The 17655-nt window shown below is 36.3% G+C and overlaps 1 protein-coding gene across 1 annotated transcript in view; it reads left to right on the forward strand.

Moving 5' to 3' along the window:
- TYR (tyrosinase) overlaps positions 1-17655 on the forward strand; it is a 78355-nt gene that overhangs the window by 50966 nt on the left and 9734 nt on the right. The window contains exon 4 of the mRNA XM_053561784.1: positions 14766-14947. Within this exon, the coding sequence (XP_053417759.1) occupies positions 14766-14947 (182 nt within the window). The remainder of the gene's footprint in view (positions 1-14765; positions 14948-17655) is intronic.

Genomic DNA, 17655 nt, shown 5'->3' on the forward strand with positions numbered 1-17655 from the left:
TTGTTTGTTTATTCATTTATTTGTTAATCTAATCATTTTCATGGCATATTTTCTCTGGCATATTCTAAGGTGCGCATTATCAAAGGTGTCAGAGGATGTTACACTTAAATCCTAACTTTTAAAAAAATCTAAGGCTTAACTTTAAAATCTTCATTTTTCACACTGAAGCAGAAGCACTGTTTTTTCATTTTATACATTTTCCTTTACCCGGATGTTGGCACATGTATGACTTTGCCATATGTGGCATAAGGAGAATTTCTTACTGTCTGTTTAAAGAAAAAATATTATATCCATTGGACTTCTATCAAAGAAATCAATTTTCTTTGTTCTTGCCAGATTCGATGCAGTTGTTTTTCTATACACTGTCAATAAATAATCTGAAAATGAAATTAAGAAAACAATTTGCAATAACATCAGAAAGAGCATCATACTTAGGAATGATTTTAACCAAGGAAGTGCAAGACTGGTATTCTGAAAACTACAAAATAGTATTGAAAGAAATTAATGAAGTTTTTGTTTGTTTGTTTGTTTGTTTTTGTTTTTAATGGAAAGCCATTTCTTGTTTATGGATTGGAAAACTTAATTATTGTTAAGATGGCGATACTTTCCAAATAAATCTACAGATTCAAAACAAGCTATGTCAACTGATAGGAAGTAAGAGGATGGTGATTCACATGCATTCTCACTATTCTTTAGATTTTAATAAAAATTCTTGAATAGTTCTTTTTCATTTGCTTAGAACCATTTCCAGAAACTTTAAATGGCCCAGCTGGATGGGAAGCCCTCAAGCACTGCAAGGGCTACTGTTTATCAGCTCCTGAAGTAGATGATAATATTCTCACTATTCTGTGATGTGTTTAACATGTTAGTCAGACATCTAAATCTCTGCACTCTCTTTTCCTGAGTGCAATTTTCTTTCCACTGCTTCAAGAAAAACTATTTATTTTTCCCTTTTTTCTCCAGTAAATTATATTTATGTATTTAGTGCATGTTCAATTTTTTAAGGTTTATCTGTTCTTACATTAATTTTAAGTCCCATATGCATTAGGTAATCAAGCCTCTGAGAAATTCTTATGGTTTTTGAATCATTATAGATAGAAATATCTTCATAACATCTAGAGATTCTCAGATATATTGGACACAAGGAGAAAATGGTAACTTGGACCCTTACTAACACAGGCAAGCTTAACTTTTAAAAAGGAACCAAGAAATCGTAAGAACCAGAAGGCATGGGAGATAAATAAAATTAGCGATTCCTGAGGAAGGACTTCAAACATGGAGCTTACTCTTTTGACCTTTGTAAAGAAGAGGGTTGTCATCTGGGCCCAAAGAGGAGTTTACAAATGTAGTTTTCTTGTCCATTCCATGACTCAGAATTCCTCTCCCTGTGCCACTTGCCTGGGGAGTGGAATATATTGTCATAGCGCCTGTTTTACCTGTTTCTTAAGTGGACCCCATTTCTTCCTTTTATTACCACTCATTTGGGTAATTGATAACAACAACAATTTAGAGAGATTTTCAAATTCTCACTGTCCCTGGTCTCTTTGATTTATATTTGGGACTCTTTGGGGGATGGTTCTATGTTTGCTTCTTTGGTCTTCTGGCCTCTGTTATTTATTGTTTATTTTCAGAATAGGATTCACTAATCTCTCACCATTCTATAGATCATTTCCTAGCACCCTAAATAGAAATCTTTTTCTCCATGGTATCTTCCTCCCCTTAGTGAAGATTCAATATAAACAGAACAGTGGGTTTCTCCCTTCCCAAAAGAAGGAATTATATTTTCAACCCAGATTGAGTGCCACAGATGACTAGCTTTTGTAACGCATAACTATATCTGTCAATTTTTTATAATTGGAATAAATACTAAAGGAGTAGATGACCTTAAATATATAAGTAGATGATGATTTTGACTACAGGTTAAGTAGGTGGGTAAGTATCTCAGTACTATTTAAGGGTAAAATACAGAGAAAATCTCTTTTTTAGCACTTGATCTATCCTTTCTGGGGCTCCTTCCTTCCAGCAGTGAGGATCATTTGTTCTGATTAAGTTTGCAGCTCCAGTTAAATTTGCTTTCTGAAGGATGCTTTACATTATCTTTTTTGTCCGTTAGGCTAGACTTGAACACATCATACTTTTTCTTATCTAAATTTCCAATGATATTAATATTATTACTGCATAAAATATGTGGACATTTGTGTTCCATATGCTTCTATAATTGTACATCATAAATATACTTAGGCGTGCATACACAATTTGCTGTTCATCTGAAAGAAGCATTTGAGCTCATAGTGAATTTTGCTCTGCCAGATGGCATCCCTGGTGTTCAAATATTTGTGACCTTCTTTGCTTTCTTGTCTTATTTACCGAAATGAGCTCTGATTTTTCTTACATTTAATATAGGCTCTAGATACTTAGGCACACCAAAAGTATTGGTTCCTAGCCACTTATCTGTTCAGGAAAAAAACTCTGTTCTATATAACACTTCCATATAAATTCCGTTATGCACTATATTTTTTAAACATCATTCTCCTTCTCAAATAACAACAATGTATCCCATTTCATAAACATATAGAATAAATTCAAGCTCTTTAGGCTAACCCCCATAGATTTTTGCTATTTAAGAGTTAAGATGCAGATTATGTAAATATTGAACCAGCTTTACATTTTGGAATAAACTCCATTAGTTTTAAGGAAAATAATTATTTTTATATATTGCTGAATTCTACTTTTTTTATTTCTTTATTGAGACAGAGTCTCACTTTGTCACCCTCGGTAGAGTGCTGTGGCATCACAGCTCACAACAATCTCCAGCTCTTGGGCTTGGGTGATTCTCTTGCCTCAGGCTCCCTAGTAGCTGGAACTACAGGCACCCACCACAATGCCCAACGATTTTTTTGTTGCAGTTTGTCCAGGGCCAGGCTTGAACCTGCCACCCTTGGTATATGGGGCCAGCTCCCTACTCACTGAGCCATAGGCACCGCCCTGAATTTTACTTTTTAATATTTTGTTAAGAATTTTTATCTCTACGTGTTATATACATGAGTGATCTTGATCTGTTGTTTCCCTTTTATTAGGTTTTAATATTAGGATAATATTAACTTCATAATTATTTTGGAATTGTTCCTATTTCTTCTGTTTTCTAGAAGAATTGGTATAGACTTTCTGTTAATTCTATAAATACTTGATAGAATTCTCAAGGAAAACATGTACATGAGAATTTCCATTTCTAGAATTTTAAAATTACTAATTCAGTTTCTCTAACATTTATAGGTCTATTTCATATTGAGTGGGTGGTATATTGTGCTTTTTGAGGAATTGGTCTATTCCACCTAAATTGTCAAATGTATACATGTAGGATGCTTATATTATTCTTTTATTACCCATTTGATGTCTGCAAGATCTATAGTAATATTCCCTGTTTCTTTCTTAATATTGATGATTTTTGTCTTCACTCTTTTTTTTTCTTTTAATTTTTGCTAGTTTGTCAATTTGGTTGATATTTTCAAGGAACCAGCTCTTTGTCATATTCTCACTCCCCATTGTTTTCTGTTTGTTAATTTCATTGCTTTCTACTCTTATCTTTCTTATTTTCTTCATTTTTTCTTGCTTTGGTTTTATTATTTTTCTTTTGTTAGATTCCGATGGTTGAAGTTATTAATTTGAAACTTTCCTTTTCAGATGTATGCATTTAATACTATACTTCTCCTCAATATTGTTTTAAGCCTTATTTCACAAATTTTGATAAGTTTTATTTTTATTTTTATTCAGTTCTGTGTATTCTTGTTTTACTTAAGACTTGTTCTTTCCAAAAAGACCTCTTCTTTACCCCTTTGGTTATTTAGACTTAATTATCTAGTTTCCAAGTGTCTGGAAATTTTCCTATTATTTTTATGTTATTAATTTCTAGTTTGATTCCATTATAGTAAGGGAAATATAATATGTATGTTTTAAATTCTTTTAAACTTGTTAAGATTTGTTTTATAGCCAAAGACATGGGCATATGTTTAGTAAATGTTTTGTAGGAATTTGAGAAAAGCTTTTTGTTTTAAATATTGATTGGAGTGTTCTATAAATGTTGATTAGATTCTTTTGGCTGATAGTGTTGTTGAGTTCTATATCCTTGTGGATTTTCTTCCTAGTCCTATAAATTGTTGAGAAAGGGGTAGTAAAATCTTCAACCTTAATCATGATTTGCCTGGTTTCTGTTTTGTTTGTTTGCCTTTCAGCTCTACCAGCTTTGGCTTCGCATATTTTGGAGCTCTACTTGTTTGGTGCATAGACATTTAGGATTGCTGTGTCTTCTCAGTGGATGGACTCGTCTCTCAGTGTAAATTATCCTTCTCTGACTCTACTGATTTGTTTTTGTTCTGAAGTCCACTTCACCTGATATTAGTATAGGCTTTCTCCTTTTACTTTGATTAATATTCTATGGTAAATCTTTTTCCAGTCTTTAACTTTCAAACTTTGCATACCCCTCAAAAATGGAGAAGGCCTGGGCGTATTTCACAATGGTCACTCTCCTCTTCTGGTGGCAGAGCCAGGAGAGGACCTTTCTTAAACCTTCATCACTAAACCTGGTGTTTCCAGGAACTAATACTGAAAAATATGTGCAAATGCTTTTAAATCTGCAGCCCCAGTATTTTATATCAACACTAGTCTAGACTCAGTCTCTCAGCTGCTCGTCAAACTGTTTCAGTGTCCCTACGGTTATGGGAGCCCAGCTGCCTCAGCTCCTGGGGAGAAGACCTCAACTGTGTTCCTCTGGATACACTCATCTCTCTAGTTTTGGAGTTGGCAGTGTGTCCTATGACCTCAATTCTCTCACGGGTCCAAGAAAAATTGTTAATTTCAGTTTAACTAACGTGTTCTTCCTTTAGAGATGGGAGTGACCAGGGTCTTCTACATGTCAGTCCCAAAGCCAGAAGTACTATATCAGTTTACTCATGAAGCACATCTGTTCATATTTCCATCCATAATCTTCTTTATTTGGTTCTAATTTCTCTATTGTGAATTTCACTATTTCAGATTTCCAGAAAATTGTTTAAATTTGGCTTAAATGAATTTTTGCTGAGGAGATTTTCTTTTTCTGAAATATCAGTAAATTAAACACTAATATTCTGATGCAAGTCATTCTAGATCTGGTTTGGTCAAATTAACTGAAGGTGAGAACTACTGATGAAGAATTTAATCAAGATTAATGCCTTCATTGATAAGGAGTATGTCGGTATTTCATAGTTTCTTCCATTAAATCTTTTTCTAATAAAATTGATGTCTTTGATCTACATAGGTAAATATTTTTTTTATTTTTTGGCAGAAACAAGATTATTTATGAATTGGACTACAGAAGTAATTTTCCCCAATTGACAAAAGGCACAATTTTTGCCTGAAGTTCTTATCTAACAGCTCATTGTACATTATAAACTGTTGCTTAGTCAGTCAAAGTTTAATAGGGGAGAGGGAAGGCCTCTGTTTCATTAAAAAATACATTGACCAGTTGAAAATACACAGTTTAGTACAATAGAATGTATTCTAAAATACTATAATATAGATGATGGCGGACAGGACAGATGTGTAGCCCACCTCTCCCAAGTCATCAGGTGAGAGGAAGGTGGGTCTGGACCTTTTCCCCGTATGGATTATTGGTGTGGACAGACAGCTGAAGATGTGCAGCAAATTGGAGGATTGCTGTATATGAGATGTAATTTAAAACCACAGACTCTGTTGTAGAGATTTTCTCTGCTAGGCCATGCTGGCAGGCAGCCCCTCCCTCACAGAGGACAGCAGCTTGCAATTCCTGGCAAAACCCAATTGACAAAAATTTATTCCTGAGCCGAGTTTAGCAACCCAAAAGGGGTCCCACTCAGAGCCACAAGGGGCTAAGCAACCCGATGGAAAATTGAAGGGAATGGATCCTGCCCAGGGAAACAGACATTTTGAATTGTTTGAAATGGCGGACACCTTCCCCCAGAACAACAGGAGTGATTAAATAGACTGGACCATTTCTGGTGGGGAATATTGGTGTGGGCTGGCAGTTCAGGCTGTGCAGTGAACTGGTGGGTGGCTGGACTCAAAAGTCCAGATTCAAAAGTGAGACTCTGAGCCACAAAAACTGATTTCTGAGAGTGCTTACATCAGATTTTTAGAGGTTTTTTTGTTTGTTTGTTTTTTACCTTTTTCTCAATTATTTTACAATTATCATTATTTCTATTGTAGTTGATTTTTGTTGTTGTTGTCTGTATGTCTATGTGTTTCTGATTGTTTGTGCATCTGTATGCTTGTGTGTCTGGTAGGCTTTTTATCTGTTTATTTGCTCATTTGGTCTCAATGGGTTTAGTGTTTTGCTAAATCCTCGGGTTGGCTTTTTTTCCTAACTCAAATTTTCACATTCAACAAGAACAAGGGAGAACGGGGAACGAAGCTGATTGGAGCCAGCTCTCAATAGAAGCCCCATTCTGGAGGGAGAGATAATAACCAGAAAGAACCCACCAAAGCTGCAGGAGGGGAGTTGAGCTGAGAGATGAGATAGATAATTGCTCATCTTCCCTGCTGAGGCAAGCTTCGACTCCAAAGAAACTATTTTCAGAGGCAGAGACAAGATGGCTAACTGAAGCCAGCTTTCCACAGAGGTTCCGGTCCTGAAGGAGAGTTAAAGGACAGAAATTTAGCAAGTAACCTGGTGCATTAGAGCTGCACAAAGAGAGAAGGTTGAAGAATGCACATCAACCCCTCTAAGATGAGCTGCGACACCAAGAATACAAACAAAAGGTACAAAATTCATCACCAAGTGGACGGGAGTCCCCTCCCCCTTGAGAACGGCTTGGAGTGCCCCACAAACAAATGAGCAGAGTTCAAAATATTTGAGTTGTCAACAGACCCCTGCAATCCAGTTGCCAGAGACCTTTTAAGCTCTCCCACCTGAGACAGGTGCTCACTGAGACAACTGATTTGGACCTTTTGAACTGAGCCAATCACCCAAGGACTATTCAAGTGGTGCCCTGGGTGTGTGCTTGTAAGAAGGTTTGATTGTCCTTTTCCAATTGTTGCCTGTGGGGGGTGGGGTGACTTAATTGCTGCTATTTCTCCACAGCTGGTATTTGTTCAACCCAGAGTAACTGTTTCATTAGGGTTGGACAGAGACTAACTGAAAAGACAGAACAACTTAGACCCACCACACCAAACAGGTCCCCAGTTTCTCAGGCCATAGCACTGTACGGGTCCTCGACAAAGCTCCAGGGGAAAAGTCAAACTGTGTAAAATAATCATGGGGCAGAATGAGCGGAAAAACTCTGGTAACATGAATAACCAGAATAGATCAACCCCCCCAAGGAAAGATATGGCAGATGTAACTGAAGGTCCCATTCATAAACAGCTGGTCGAGATATCAGAAATCGAATTCAGAATTTGGATTGCAAACAAGATTAATAAAGTGGAGGAAAATTTGGAATTAGAAATTGGAGCAGCAATTCAAAAGTTGGAATTAGGAATTTGAGGAGAAATTCAAAAGTTGTCTCAAGAATTTAACAAATTTAAAGACAAAACCACCAAAGATTTAGACACACTGAAGCAAGAATTTGCAGCCCTCAAAGATCTTAAAAATACAGTAGAATCCTTCATTAACAGTGGAGCAAGCAGAAGAAAGGATTTCTGACATTGAAGACAAAGCCTTTGAATGCTCCCAAACTCTCAAAGAGGAAGAGAAATGGAGAGCAAAAATGGATCATTCTCTCAGAGAACTCTGGGATAATTCGAAGAAGCCTAATATCTGCCTCATTGGAATCCCTGAATCTGATGAAGTGGCCTCACTAGGCACAGAGGCCCTTCTCCATGAAATTATGAAAGAGAATTTTCCAGACATGCCTAGAGATTCTGAAATTCAGATAGCCGACAGTTTCAGAACTCCAGCACGACTCAATCCCAATAAGACATCCCCCAGGCATATCATAATTAACTTCACTAAAGTTAATATGAGGGAGAAAATTCTCAAAGCAGCCAGACGTAAGAAATCCATTATCTACAAAGGGAAGAATATTAGAATGACTGCATATCTCTTTGCTGAAACTTTTCAAGCTAGAAGAGGGTGATCATCAACTTCTAAGCTCCTAAAACTAAATAACTTTCAACCCTGGATCCTGTATCCATCTAAATTGAGTTTCATTTATGATGGAGAAATTAAATACTTTAATGACATTCATATGTTGAAGAAATTTGCCATAACCAAACCAGCTCTTCAGGATATTCTCAGACCTATCTTCCATAATGACCACCCCAAACCTCTACCACAAAAGTAAACTCACTCAGAAACTTTTGATCAAACTCCAACTTCCACAATGGCAAAAGGATTAAAAATGCCCACTGGACTTTGGAAAAACTCGATACCCAAAATTTTACCAGACTTATCAATATTCTCCATTGATGTGAATGGCTTAAACTGTCCTCTAAACAGGCACAGGTTAGCTGACTGGTTACAAAAACTCAGGCCAAATATTTGTTGCTTACAAGAGTCACATCTTACCTTAAAAGATAAATATAAACTCAGAGTGAAAGGATGGTCGTCCATATTTCAGGCAAATGGTAATCAGAAAAAATCAGGTGTTGCAATTCTATTTGCAGACACAATAGGCTTTAAATCATCAAAAGTAAGGAAGGATAAGAATGGTCACTTTATATTTGTTAAGGGTAGGATTAAATATGATGAGATTTCAATTATTAATATTTATGCACCCAACCAGAATGCACCTCAATTTATAAGGGACACTCTAGCAGACAACAGCAATTTGATTTCCTCCAGCTCCAAAATAGTTGGAGATTTCAACATTCCTTTGACAGTGTGGGATAGATCCAATTAGAAGCTGAGGGAAGAAATTTTAGATTTAAACCTAACCATCCAACATTTGGATTTAGCAGACATCTATAGAAAATTTCATCCCAACAAAACTAAATACACATACTTCTCATCAGCTCACAGAACATACTCCAAAATAGATCACATCTTACGTCACAAGTCTAATCTCAGTAATTTAAAGAAATATAGATTATTCCTTGCATCTTCTCAGACCACCATGGAATAAAAGTTGAACTCAGAAACAACAGGAATCTGCATACTCATACAAAAACATGGAAGTTAAATAACCTTATGCTGAATGATAGCTGGGTCAGACATGAGATTAAGAAGGAAATCGCCAATTTTTTGGAACAAAACAACAATGAAGACACGAACTATCAGAACCTCTGGGACACCGCAAAGGCAGTTCTAAGAGGGAAATTTATAGCACTGCAAGCCTTCCTCAAGAGAACGGAAAGAGAGGAAGTTAACAACTTAATGGGACATCTCAAGCGACTGGAAAAGGAAGAACATTCCAACCCCAAACCCAGTAGAAGAAAAGAAATAACCAAAATTAGAGTAGAATTAAATGAAATTGAAAACAAAAGATCAATAAATCAAAAAGCTGGTTTTTTGAAAAGGTCAATAAAATAGATAAACCTTTGGCCAACCTAATTAGGAAAAAAGAGTAAGATCTCTAATCTCATCAATCAGAAACAAGAAAGGCGAAATAACAACAGACTCCTCAGAAATCAAAAAAATCTTTAATGAATTTTAGAAGAAACTTTACTCCAGAAATATGAAAATCTGAAGGAAATTGACTGATACTTGGAAGCACGTTACCTTCCAAGACTTAGCCAGAATCAAGTGGAAATGTTGAAAAGGCCAATATCAAGTTCTGAAATAGCATCAACCATACAAAATCTCCCTTAAAAAAAAGCCTGGGACCAGATGGCTTCATGTCAGAATTCTACCAAACCTTTAAAGAGGAACTAGTACCTATATTACTCAACCTGTTCCAAAATGTAGAATAAGAAGGAAGACTACCTAACACGTTCTATGAAGCAAACTTCACCCTGATCCCCAAACCAGGGAAAGACCCAACAAGAAAAGAAAATTACAGACCAATATCACTAATGAATATAGATGCAAAAATATTCAACAAGATCCTAACAAACAGAATCCAGCAACACATCAAACAAATTATACATCATGAACAAGTCAGTTTTATCCCAGGGTCTCAAGGTTGGTTCAATATACATAAATCTGTAAGTATAATTCAGCACATAAACAAATTAAAAACCAAAGACCATATGATTCTCTCAATTGATGCAAAAAAGCTTTTGACAATATACAGCATCCCTTCATGATCAGAACACTTAAGAAAATTGGTATAGAAGGGACATTTCTTAAACTGATAGAGGCCATCTACAGCAAACCCACGTTTGCGTATTGAATGGAGTTAAATTGAAATCATTTCCACTCAGATCAGGAACCAGACAAGGTTGTCCATTGTCTCCACTGCTCTTTAATATTGTAATGGAAGTTTTAGCCATCACCAGGGAAGAAAAGGCGATCAAGGGTATCTATATAGGGTCAGAAGAGATCAAACTTTCGCTCTTCGCAGATGATATGATCGTATATCTGGAAAACACCAGGGATTCTACAACAAAACTCTTAGAAGTGATCAAGGAATACAGCAGTTTCTCAGGTTACAAAATCAATATTCATAAATCGGTAGCCTTTATACATACCAACAATAGTCAAGCTGAAAAAAACAGTTAAAGACTCTATTCCATTCACAGTAGTGCCAATGAAATATTTGGGAGTTTATCTAACAAAGGACATGAAACATCTCTATAAATAGAACTATGAATCTCTAAGAAACGAAATAGCTGAAAATGTTAACAAATAGAAAAACATACCATGCTCATGGTTGGGAAGAATCAACATTGTTAAAATGTCCATACTACCCAAAGCAATATACAATTTTAATGCAATCTCTATTAAAGCTCCACTGTCATACTTAAAGATATTGAAAAAATAATACTTCATTTTATATGGAATCAGAAAAAACCTCGAATAGCCAAGACATTACTCAGAAATAAAAACAAAGCAGGTGGAATCACGCTACCTGACCTCAGACTATACTATAAATTGATAGTGATCAAAACAGCATGGTATTGGCACAAAAACAGAGAAGTAGATGTCTGGAACAGAATAGAGAACCAAGAGATGAGTCCAGCTACTTACCGTTACTTGATCTTTGACAAGCCAATTAAAAACATTCAGTGGGGACAAGATTCCCTATTTAACAAATGGTTCTGGGTGAACTGGCTGGCAACCTGCAGAAGACTGAAACTGGACCAACACCTTTCACCATTAACTAAGATAGACTCTCACTGGATTAAAGATTAAACCTAATACATTAAATTATAAAAATACTAGAAGAGAGTGCAGGGAAAACCCATGAAGAAATTGGTCTGGTTGAGTATTTCATGAGGACCCCCGGTCAATTGAAGCAGCTTCAAAAATACACTACTGGGACTGATCAAACTAAAATTTTCTGCACAGCCAAGAACACAGTATATAAAGTAAGCAGACAGCCCTCAGAATGGGAGAAGATATTTGTAGGTTATGTCTCCAACAAAGGTTTAATAACCAGAATCCACAGAGAACTCAAACGCATTAGCAAGAAAAGAACAAGTGATCCAATCACAGGCTGGGCAAGGGACTTGAAGACAAACTTCTCTGAAGAAGACAGGCGCGCGGCCTACAGACATATGAAAAAATGCTCATCATCTTCAATCATCAGAGAAATGCAAATCAAAACTACCTTTAGATACCATCTAACTCCAGTAAGATTAGCCCAAATCACAAAACCAGAGATGTTGGCATGGATGTAGAGAAAAGGGAACACTTCTACACTGCTGGTGGGAATGCAAATTAATACATTCCTTCTGAAAAGATGTTTGGAGAACACTTAGATATTTAAAAAAAATTGATCTGCCATTCAATCCTATAATTCCTCTACTGTGTATATACCCAGAAGACCAAAAATCACATTATAACAAATATATTTGTACCAGAATGTTTATTGCAGCCCAATTCATAATTGCTAAGTCATGGGAAAAGCCCAAGTGCCCATTGATCCACGAATGGATTAATAAATTGTGGTATATGTACACCATGGAATATTATGCAGCCTTAAAAAAAGATGGAGACTTTACCTCTTTCGTGTTTACATGGATGGAGCTAGAACATATTCTTCTTAGTAAAGTATCTCAAGAATGGAAGAGAAAATATCCAATGTACTCAGCCCTACTATGAAACTAATTTATGGCTTTCATATGAGAGCTATAACCCAGTTATAACCTAAAAATGTGGGGAAGGGGGAGAGGGAGTGGAGGGAGGGGGGAGGATGGGCAGCATGAAGGTGATTGGTGGGATTACACCTGTGGTGCATCTTACAAGGGTACATGTGAAACTTAGTAAATGTAGAATATAAATGTCTTAACACAATAACTACGAAAATGCCAGTTAGGCTATGTTAACCAGTGTGATGAAAATGTGTCAAACTATTTATAAAACCAGTGTATGGTGCCCCATGATCGCATTAATGTACACAGCTATGATTTAATAATAAAAAATACTCTAATATATTTTTTTTATTAAATGCATATAGAATGTTGTATACGCATACTTCAAAACTAGATATAATAAAACATGAAACAATGATGTGATTTTTTTTCTTTTCTCCTTTTTGTATTTTCTGAATTATATATGAGGAACAAGTAAAACTTTTGTGAAGTTCAAACAAAAAGACTAGTTCATAAATTATAGGATGGTATTCTATATTTTGGAATTATGGAATAGAATTTGGGATTTATTTCCTAATTTCTTCAGTTGATAAAAACCAATATTTTTGAACCTTCTGTCTCTTTTCTGCCTATCAGCATAATAACCATCTATAAGGAGCCTTCTCAAATGTACATGGCTTTGGCACTTATATTACAGCATATCCTAAGTCTCTTATCGATTTTAAAGTTCTTTCAGTGTGATAATATTGAGGAGAAGGGAGATGAGTGTGGGAAGGATAAAACTTACTGCTTGCTGTTTGTCAAAGCAATGGAGACAAATGTATTTCATATTATTTTCATTAATCTTCACAACAACTTTATGACACAGGCATTGTTGTCATTCTGCAGATGAAGACAAAGAAAATCAAATAGATTAAGGAATATTACATGTATTTTTTGTCACAACCTGCAGAACTAATATTTTTACACAAGACTATGTGCAACTTGACCAATGGTAGGTAGATAATTGAGCCAATTTAGGGAATACTTGGTATTCATGGGCCATATGTTTAGTGTTTTTTAGTGATCTCTTCATTAATTCACACTCAAAAACCAACTCTGATCCCAGGTAGTGTTTGACATCCAGATTCTCTAAGTAAATAATTGTTTTCCATCATGAAAAGCGCAATGAGCCCTGTTCTCTTCTTTATTGTACTTCGAATGTGAAAACTCTATTTGCAAAATTTTATTTTTTTTGTTTAAAGCATTAACACTTTTATGTTTAGACACCACCTTCTCTGTGATGTCCTCACCTTTTATCTCCTAGCTTAAATTTTACAGCTAAGTAACAACAGCTTACTTATTTAGCACTGTCACACACACACACACACACACACACACAATCACACTGGTTAATGCCTTTGGAAACAGGTAGAACAGATATTGCTCTCATTTTACGGATGAATAGGCTAAATCTCCAAATTCAGTGATTTGCTTAGTGTCATACAGCTATAAAAATGCAGAGGTTAGCCTCAGGGAGAGTTCCCAGACCCAGCTCTTGTGTTCTTTCTTCTGTGTTATATGAAGATAATACAAAGCCTTTTTCTGTGTCATATTTTTAAAGGCCCACTATAAATTTTCCTGCAACTTGCGTTTCTCCTCCATTTTTCCTTCTTTATCCTTTTATTTGTTAGCTTTTTTTTCTTTTTGCCAATAAGAGTTTTTAATTGCATGTAGCAAAACTAACCTTGGCTAATTTAAATAGAAAAAGAATTTATTGAAAGGATGTTAGATAGCTCTCAGAATAATGGCGAAGCAGGGTCAGAAATAGGTGGGAACAAGGGGAAATGGCAGCAGCAAGGACATCAACTAAAACCATGCTGAGACACAGGCTACTTCTGGGCAACAGATCGTTTTGCTGAGATATCTGGTTTTACTGCCCCTGAAAACTAAACGCATAGCCATTACCACTGTCTACCTCCAGAATGGTGTTCCATCATCCTTGCTTCTTTGTGTTACTATCTTCATTTCAAATTTATAAATGGGTATGTCTGGCTGAATACTGATCATATGGTCATACTCTAGCTTTAAGACCAGCTGGGAAACCAAGTATAAGTAATTTAACCTCTATAAATTAGAAGTGAACTCTGTCTCCCATCAAAATTCATTAAACATCACTGAACACAACATGGAGGTTGAAATAATTGAAAGTTCCTCACCTAGACCAAAGACTGACCAAATTCCAGTACTGTTTCCAATTTAGTTTTATGTATTCTTTCCTTAGGCTAACTTTCTTTGGAACAAAAACTATATTTACTTTACAACCATGACTCAATTGTCACTCACCCAATAATTACTTTTGCTATGTATCATTCTGGAGGTTCAAAACTGGTTGTATTAGTTTAATTCATATCCTAGGAAATTCTTTTCTGACAGTTATCCTCAATATTTGTATTTAAATGAGTGAGCTTCTTCAGGGTCTGAAAGAATGAACTAATACTTCACAAAATATTTTTAAAGTATGAAGAATATATTCAGCATCTTTCTATGTCTTTGGATCTTACTATATGCCTTGCTACTTTAAGAATTTCAATGTTTTTACAAAATGTATTTCTTGGTCTAAATAACCGTTTCCTCTGCAGTATTTTTGAACAGTGGCTCCGAAGGCACCGTCCTCTTCAAGAAGTTTACCCAGAAGCCAATGCGCCCATTGGCCATAACCGGGAATCCTACATGGTTCCTTTTATACCTCTCTACAGAAATGGCGATTTCTTTATTTCATCCAGAGATCTGGGCTATGACTATAGCTATCTACAAGATTCAGGTAATGTTTACATTTTTCAGGTGAATTACTGAACATAATTCAGTGGCAAATTTCTTGGAGAGAGTGCAAAACTCATGTTTCTACAATGTTTTTCCTGGATGCTTTGAATTGGGAAAAGTACATTACAACCCTTAACTTGTCATCAACTTATTACCACTTGTACCAAATTCTGAGGGTCTTTACATGCATATCCATTCTGCTTAAGTAGGTCATTTTGTATGTAGCAATCATGGAAAGAACAACAGTATCAGAATTTTTTTAAGAAAAGTTTTGAGACATAACTTTATCTGCAAACTGTTGTGCGACCTTGGCAAATTTACTTCAATTTCCTGAATCTCAGTTTATTCACCTGAAATATTGGAGTAGGAATACATCAAAGGACTATTTTGAGTATGACCTCAAGAAATTCCCAACCTGAATAAGCTCCAAATCCAGCATGGAAGAAAGATAGTTTTGCAAGAAAGTACAAAAAAAAAAAAAATCAGTCTTTGTAATGTGCAGGTTTTTTTAAGTCATAGGAAAAATCCTCCAGTGTTATAGAAGAGAAAGCAATGACTTCTGAATTAGTTAAACCTGAAAAGACAAGACAAGACCTTGAAGGATAAATAGGCAGGCCGCAGATAGAAAAGGGTAGGGAATAGAATACTTTAAGAGAATAGCAAGAGAGACGGGGGGAGAAGGTGTACACATCTATTAATGGAATGATGGATTCTTCTATTTAAGTAATATGAACAATGGAAAATGACACTGAAAGGTAAATTTCGTCATTTAATAACAGCTAACACATATTGAGTGTTTTTTTTATTTGCCAGGGAACTCTCCTAGGTGTTCCATGTGCATTATTTCCTTAAATCTTTGTAATTCCTCTATTTCCTCTTTATTTTTCATAGATAAGAAAACAGAGGCTTAAATTATATAAATAAATTGTCCCAGGCCACTTACCTAGTATGTGACAGAGCAAAACCACAATTTAGGAATAAGGGGGGAGCCTATATTTTATCAAACTTGTTCTTCATTTGGGGGTACCATTAGTTGAATGGACATAAATTTGATTGAACTATTTTTCTTTATCTGAAGATTATAGCCAATATAAGGAATACTAAGAAGATCTCGGGTTTCTTTTTTTTTTTTTTTTTTTGTAGAGACAGAGTCTCACTGTACCGCCCTCGGGTAGAGTGCCGTGGCGTCACACGGTTCACAGCAACCTCTAACTCTTGGGCTTACGCGATTCTCTTGCCTCAGCCTCCCGAGCAGCTGGGAGCACAGGCGCCCGCCACAACGCCCGGCTATTTTTTTGTTGCAGTTTGGCCGGGGCTGGGTTTGAACCCGCCACCCTCGGCATATGGGGCCGGCGCCCCACTCACTGAGCCACAGGCGCCGCCCATCTCGGGTTTCTTTTGTTCTTTTTATAAATCATGAGATCATTAAAAATAGGGAATCTTGCAAAGGGTGGTAAGTTGTGGTAAGAAAAAGTCAAAAGGGGGCAGTCTCAAATAATACATTTTTCTTTCCATGTATAAAACTCATAGTATGTGGGGGAAAGGAGCTTATTGATAACTATTTTTCAAAGAGCTTCCATTTAGAATTTTATGATTTAGTCTCCTTTTCCATTTCCAGAAAATTTCACGGGCTCATGCTTTTGCACATACTGTTGTTTCTGCCTAAATTCTGATTCTATCTCTCTATTTGTCAAACTCTCGGATATACAATTATTCGTACATCAACAAAGGAAGGTTTAATCACTCTCTTCTTAGAATTGCATTGTAATTTTTTGCATGTATGAATCTGTTGTAAGTCCTGAAGTCTAAATGTATTTTGCAAGCTTCTCTATTCTAAGTATCAAATAATACCAGGTGTGGACTAAAGTCTAATGTAATCAATTCGAACACGAGTGATGTGAACTAATATTAGGCCATTAAATGAAATGTCTGTTTTGAATAAAAATTGCAGTTCATTATAGTCCAAATAAGGAGCAATACAATTAATCCAAATATGGGCCTAAACTACAACACAATTTTGTTCATGTTAATGGTAGTTTGTGTATTCCAGCAGCAAAGAAGCCTGGAGAGGAAATGGCAATGAAATCACAAAAGGCGTTTTCCACAGCTTTTGTTTATTTGTTTTGTGTTTTGTTTTTGTTTTTGTTTTTGAAACAGAGTCTCACTATGTTGCCCTCGGTAGAGTGCTGTAGAGTCACAGCTCACAGCAACCTCAAACTCCTGGGCTCAAGCGATTCACTGCCTCAGCTCCCAAGTAGCTGGGTCAACAGGCATCCACCACAACTCACAGCTTTTTGTTGTTGTTGTTGTAGTTGTCATTGTTGTTTAGCAAGCCTGGACCAGGTTTGAACCCACCAGTCCTGGTGTATGTGGCCGGCTCCCAACCACGGAGCTACAGCGTGGAGCCTTTCCACAGCTTTTTGAGAATTGAATAGTTTTCCTTGAAAGAAGGGGTCTAAAGCCCAGAAGAAGTGGCAGTCAGTTGTTACAAGGTCTGGCGAATATTGTGGATGACAGAAAGTTTCCAAGTCCAGCTTCTGTATTTAGAAGCTTCTGTATTCTGTTGTTTGTGCAACACATGGCCTGTGCTGTCTTGCAAGAGGATTGGCCTGTTGCTACGACCAATCTGAGCTGCTTAATCCCAAGCATTCTCAACATGCCATCCTTTTGGTTGCAGCAGTCACCCAACTGTAATTGATTGACCAGGTT

Source organism: Nycticebus coucang, chromosome 14 (genome assembly GCF_027406575.1).
Source record: "Nycticebus coucang isolate mNycCou1 chromosome 14, mNycCou1.pri, whole genome shotgun sequence".
Lineage (NCBI taxonomy): Eukaryota > Metazoa > Chordata > Mammalia > Primates > Lorisidae > Nycticebus > Nycticebus coucang.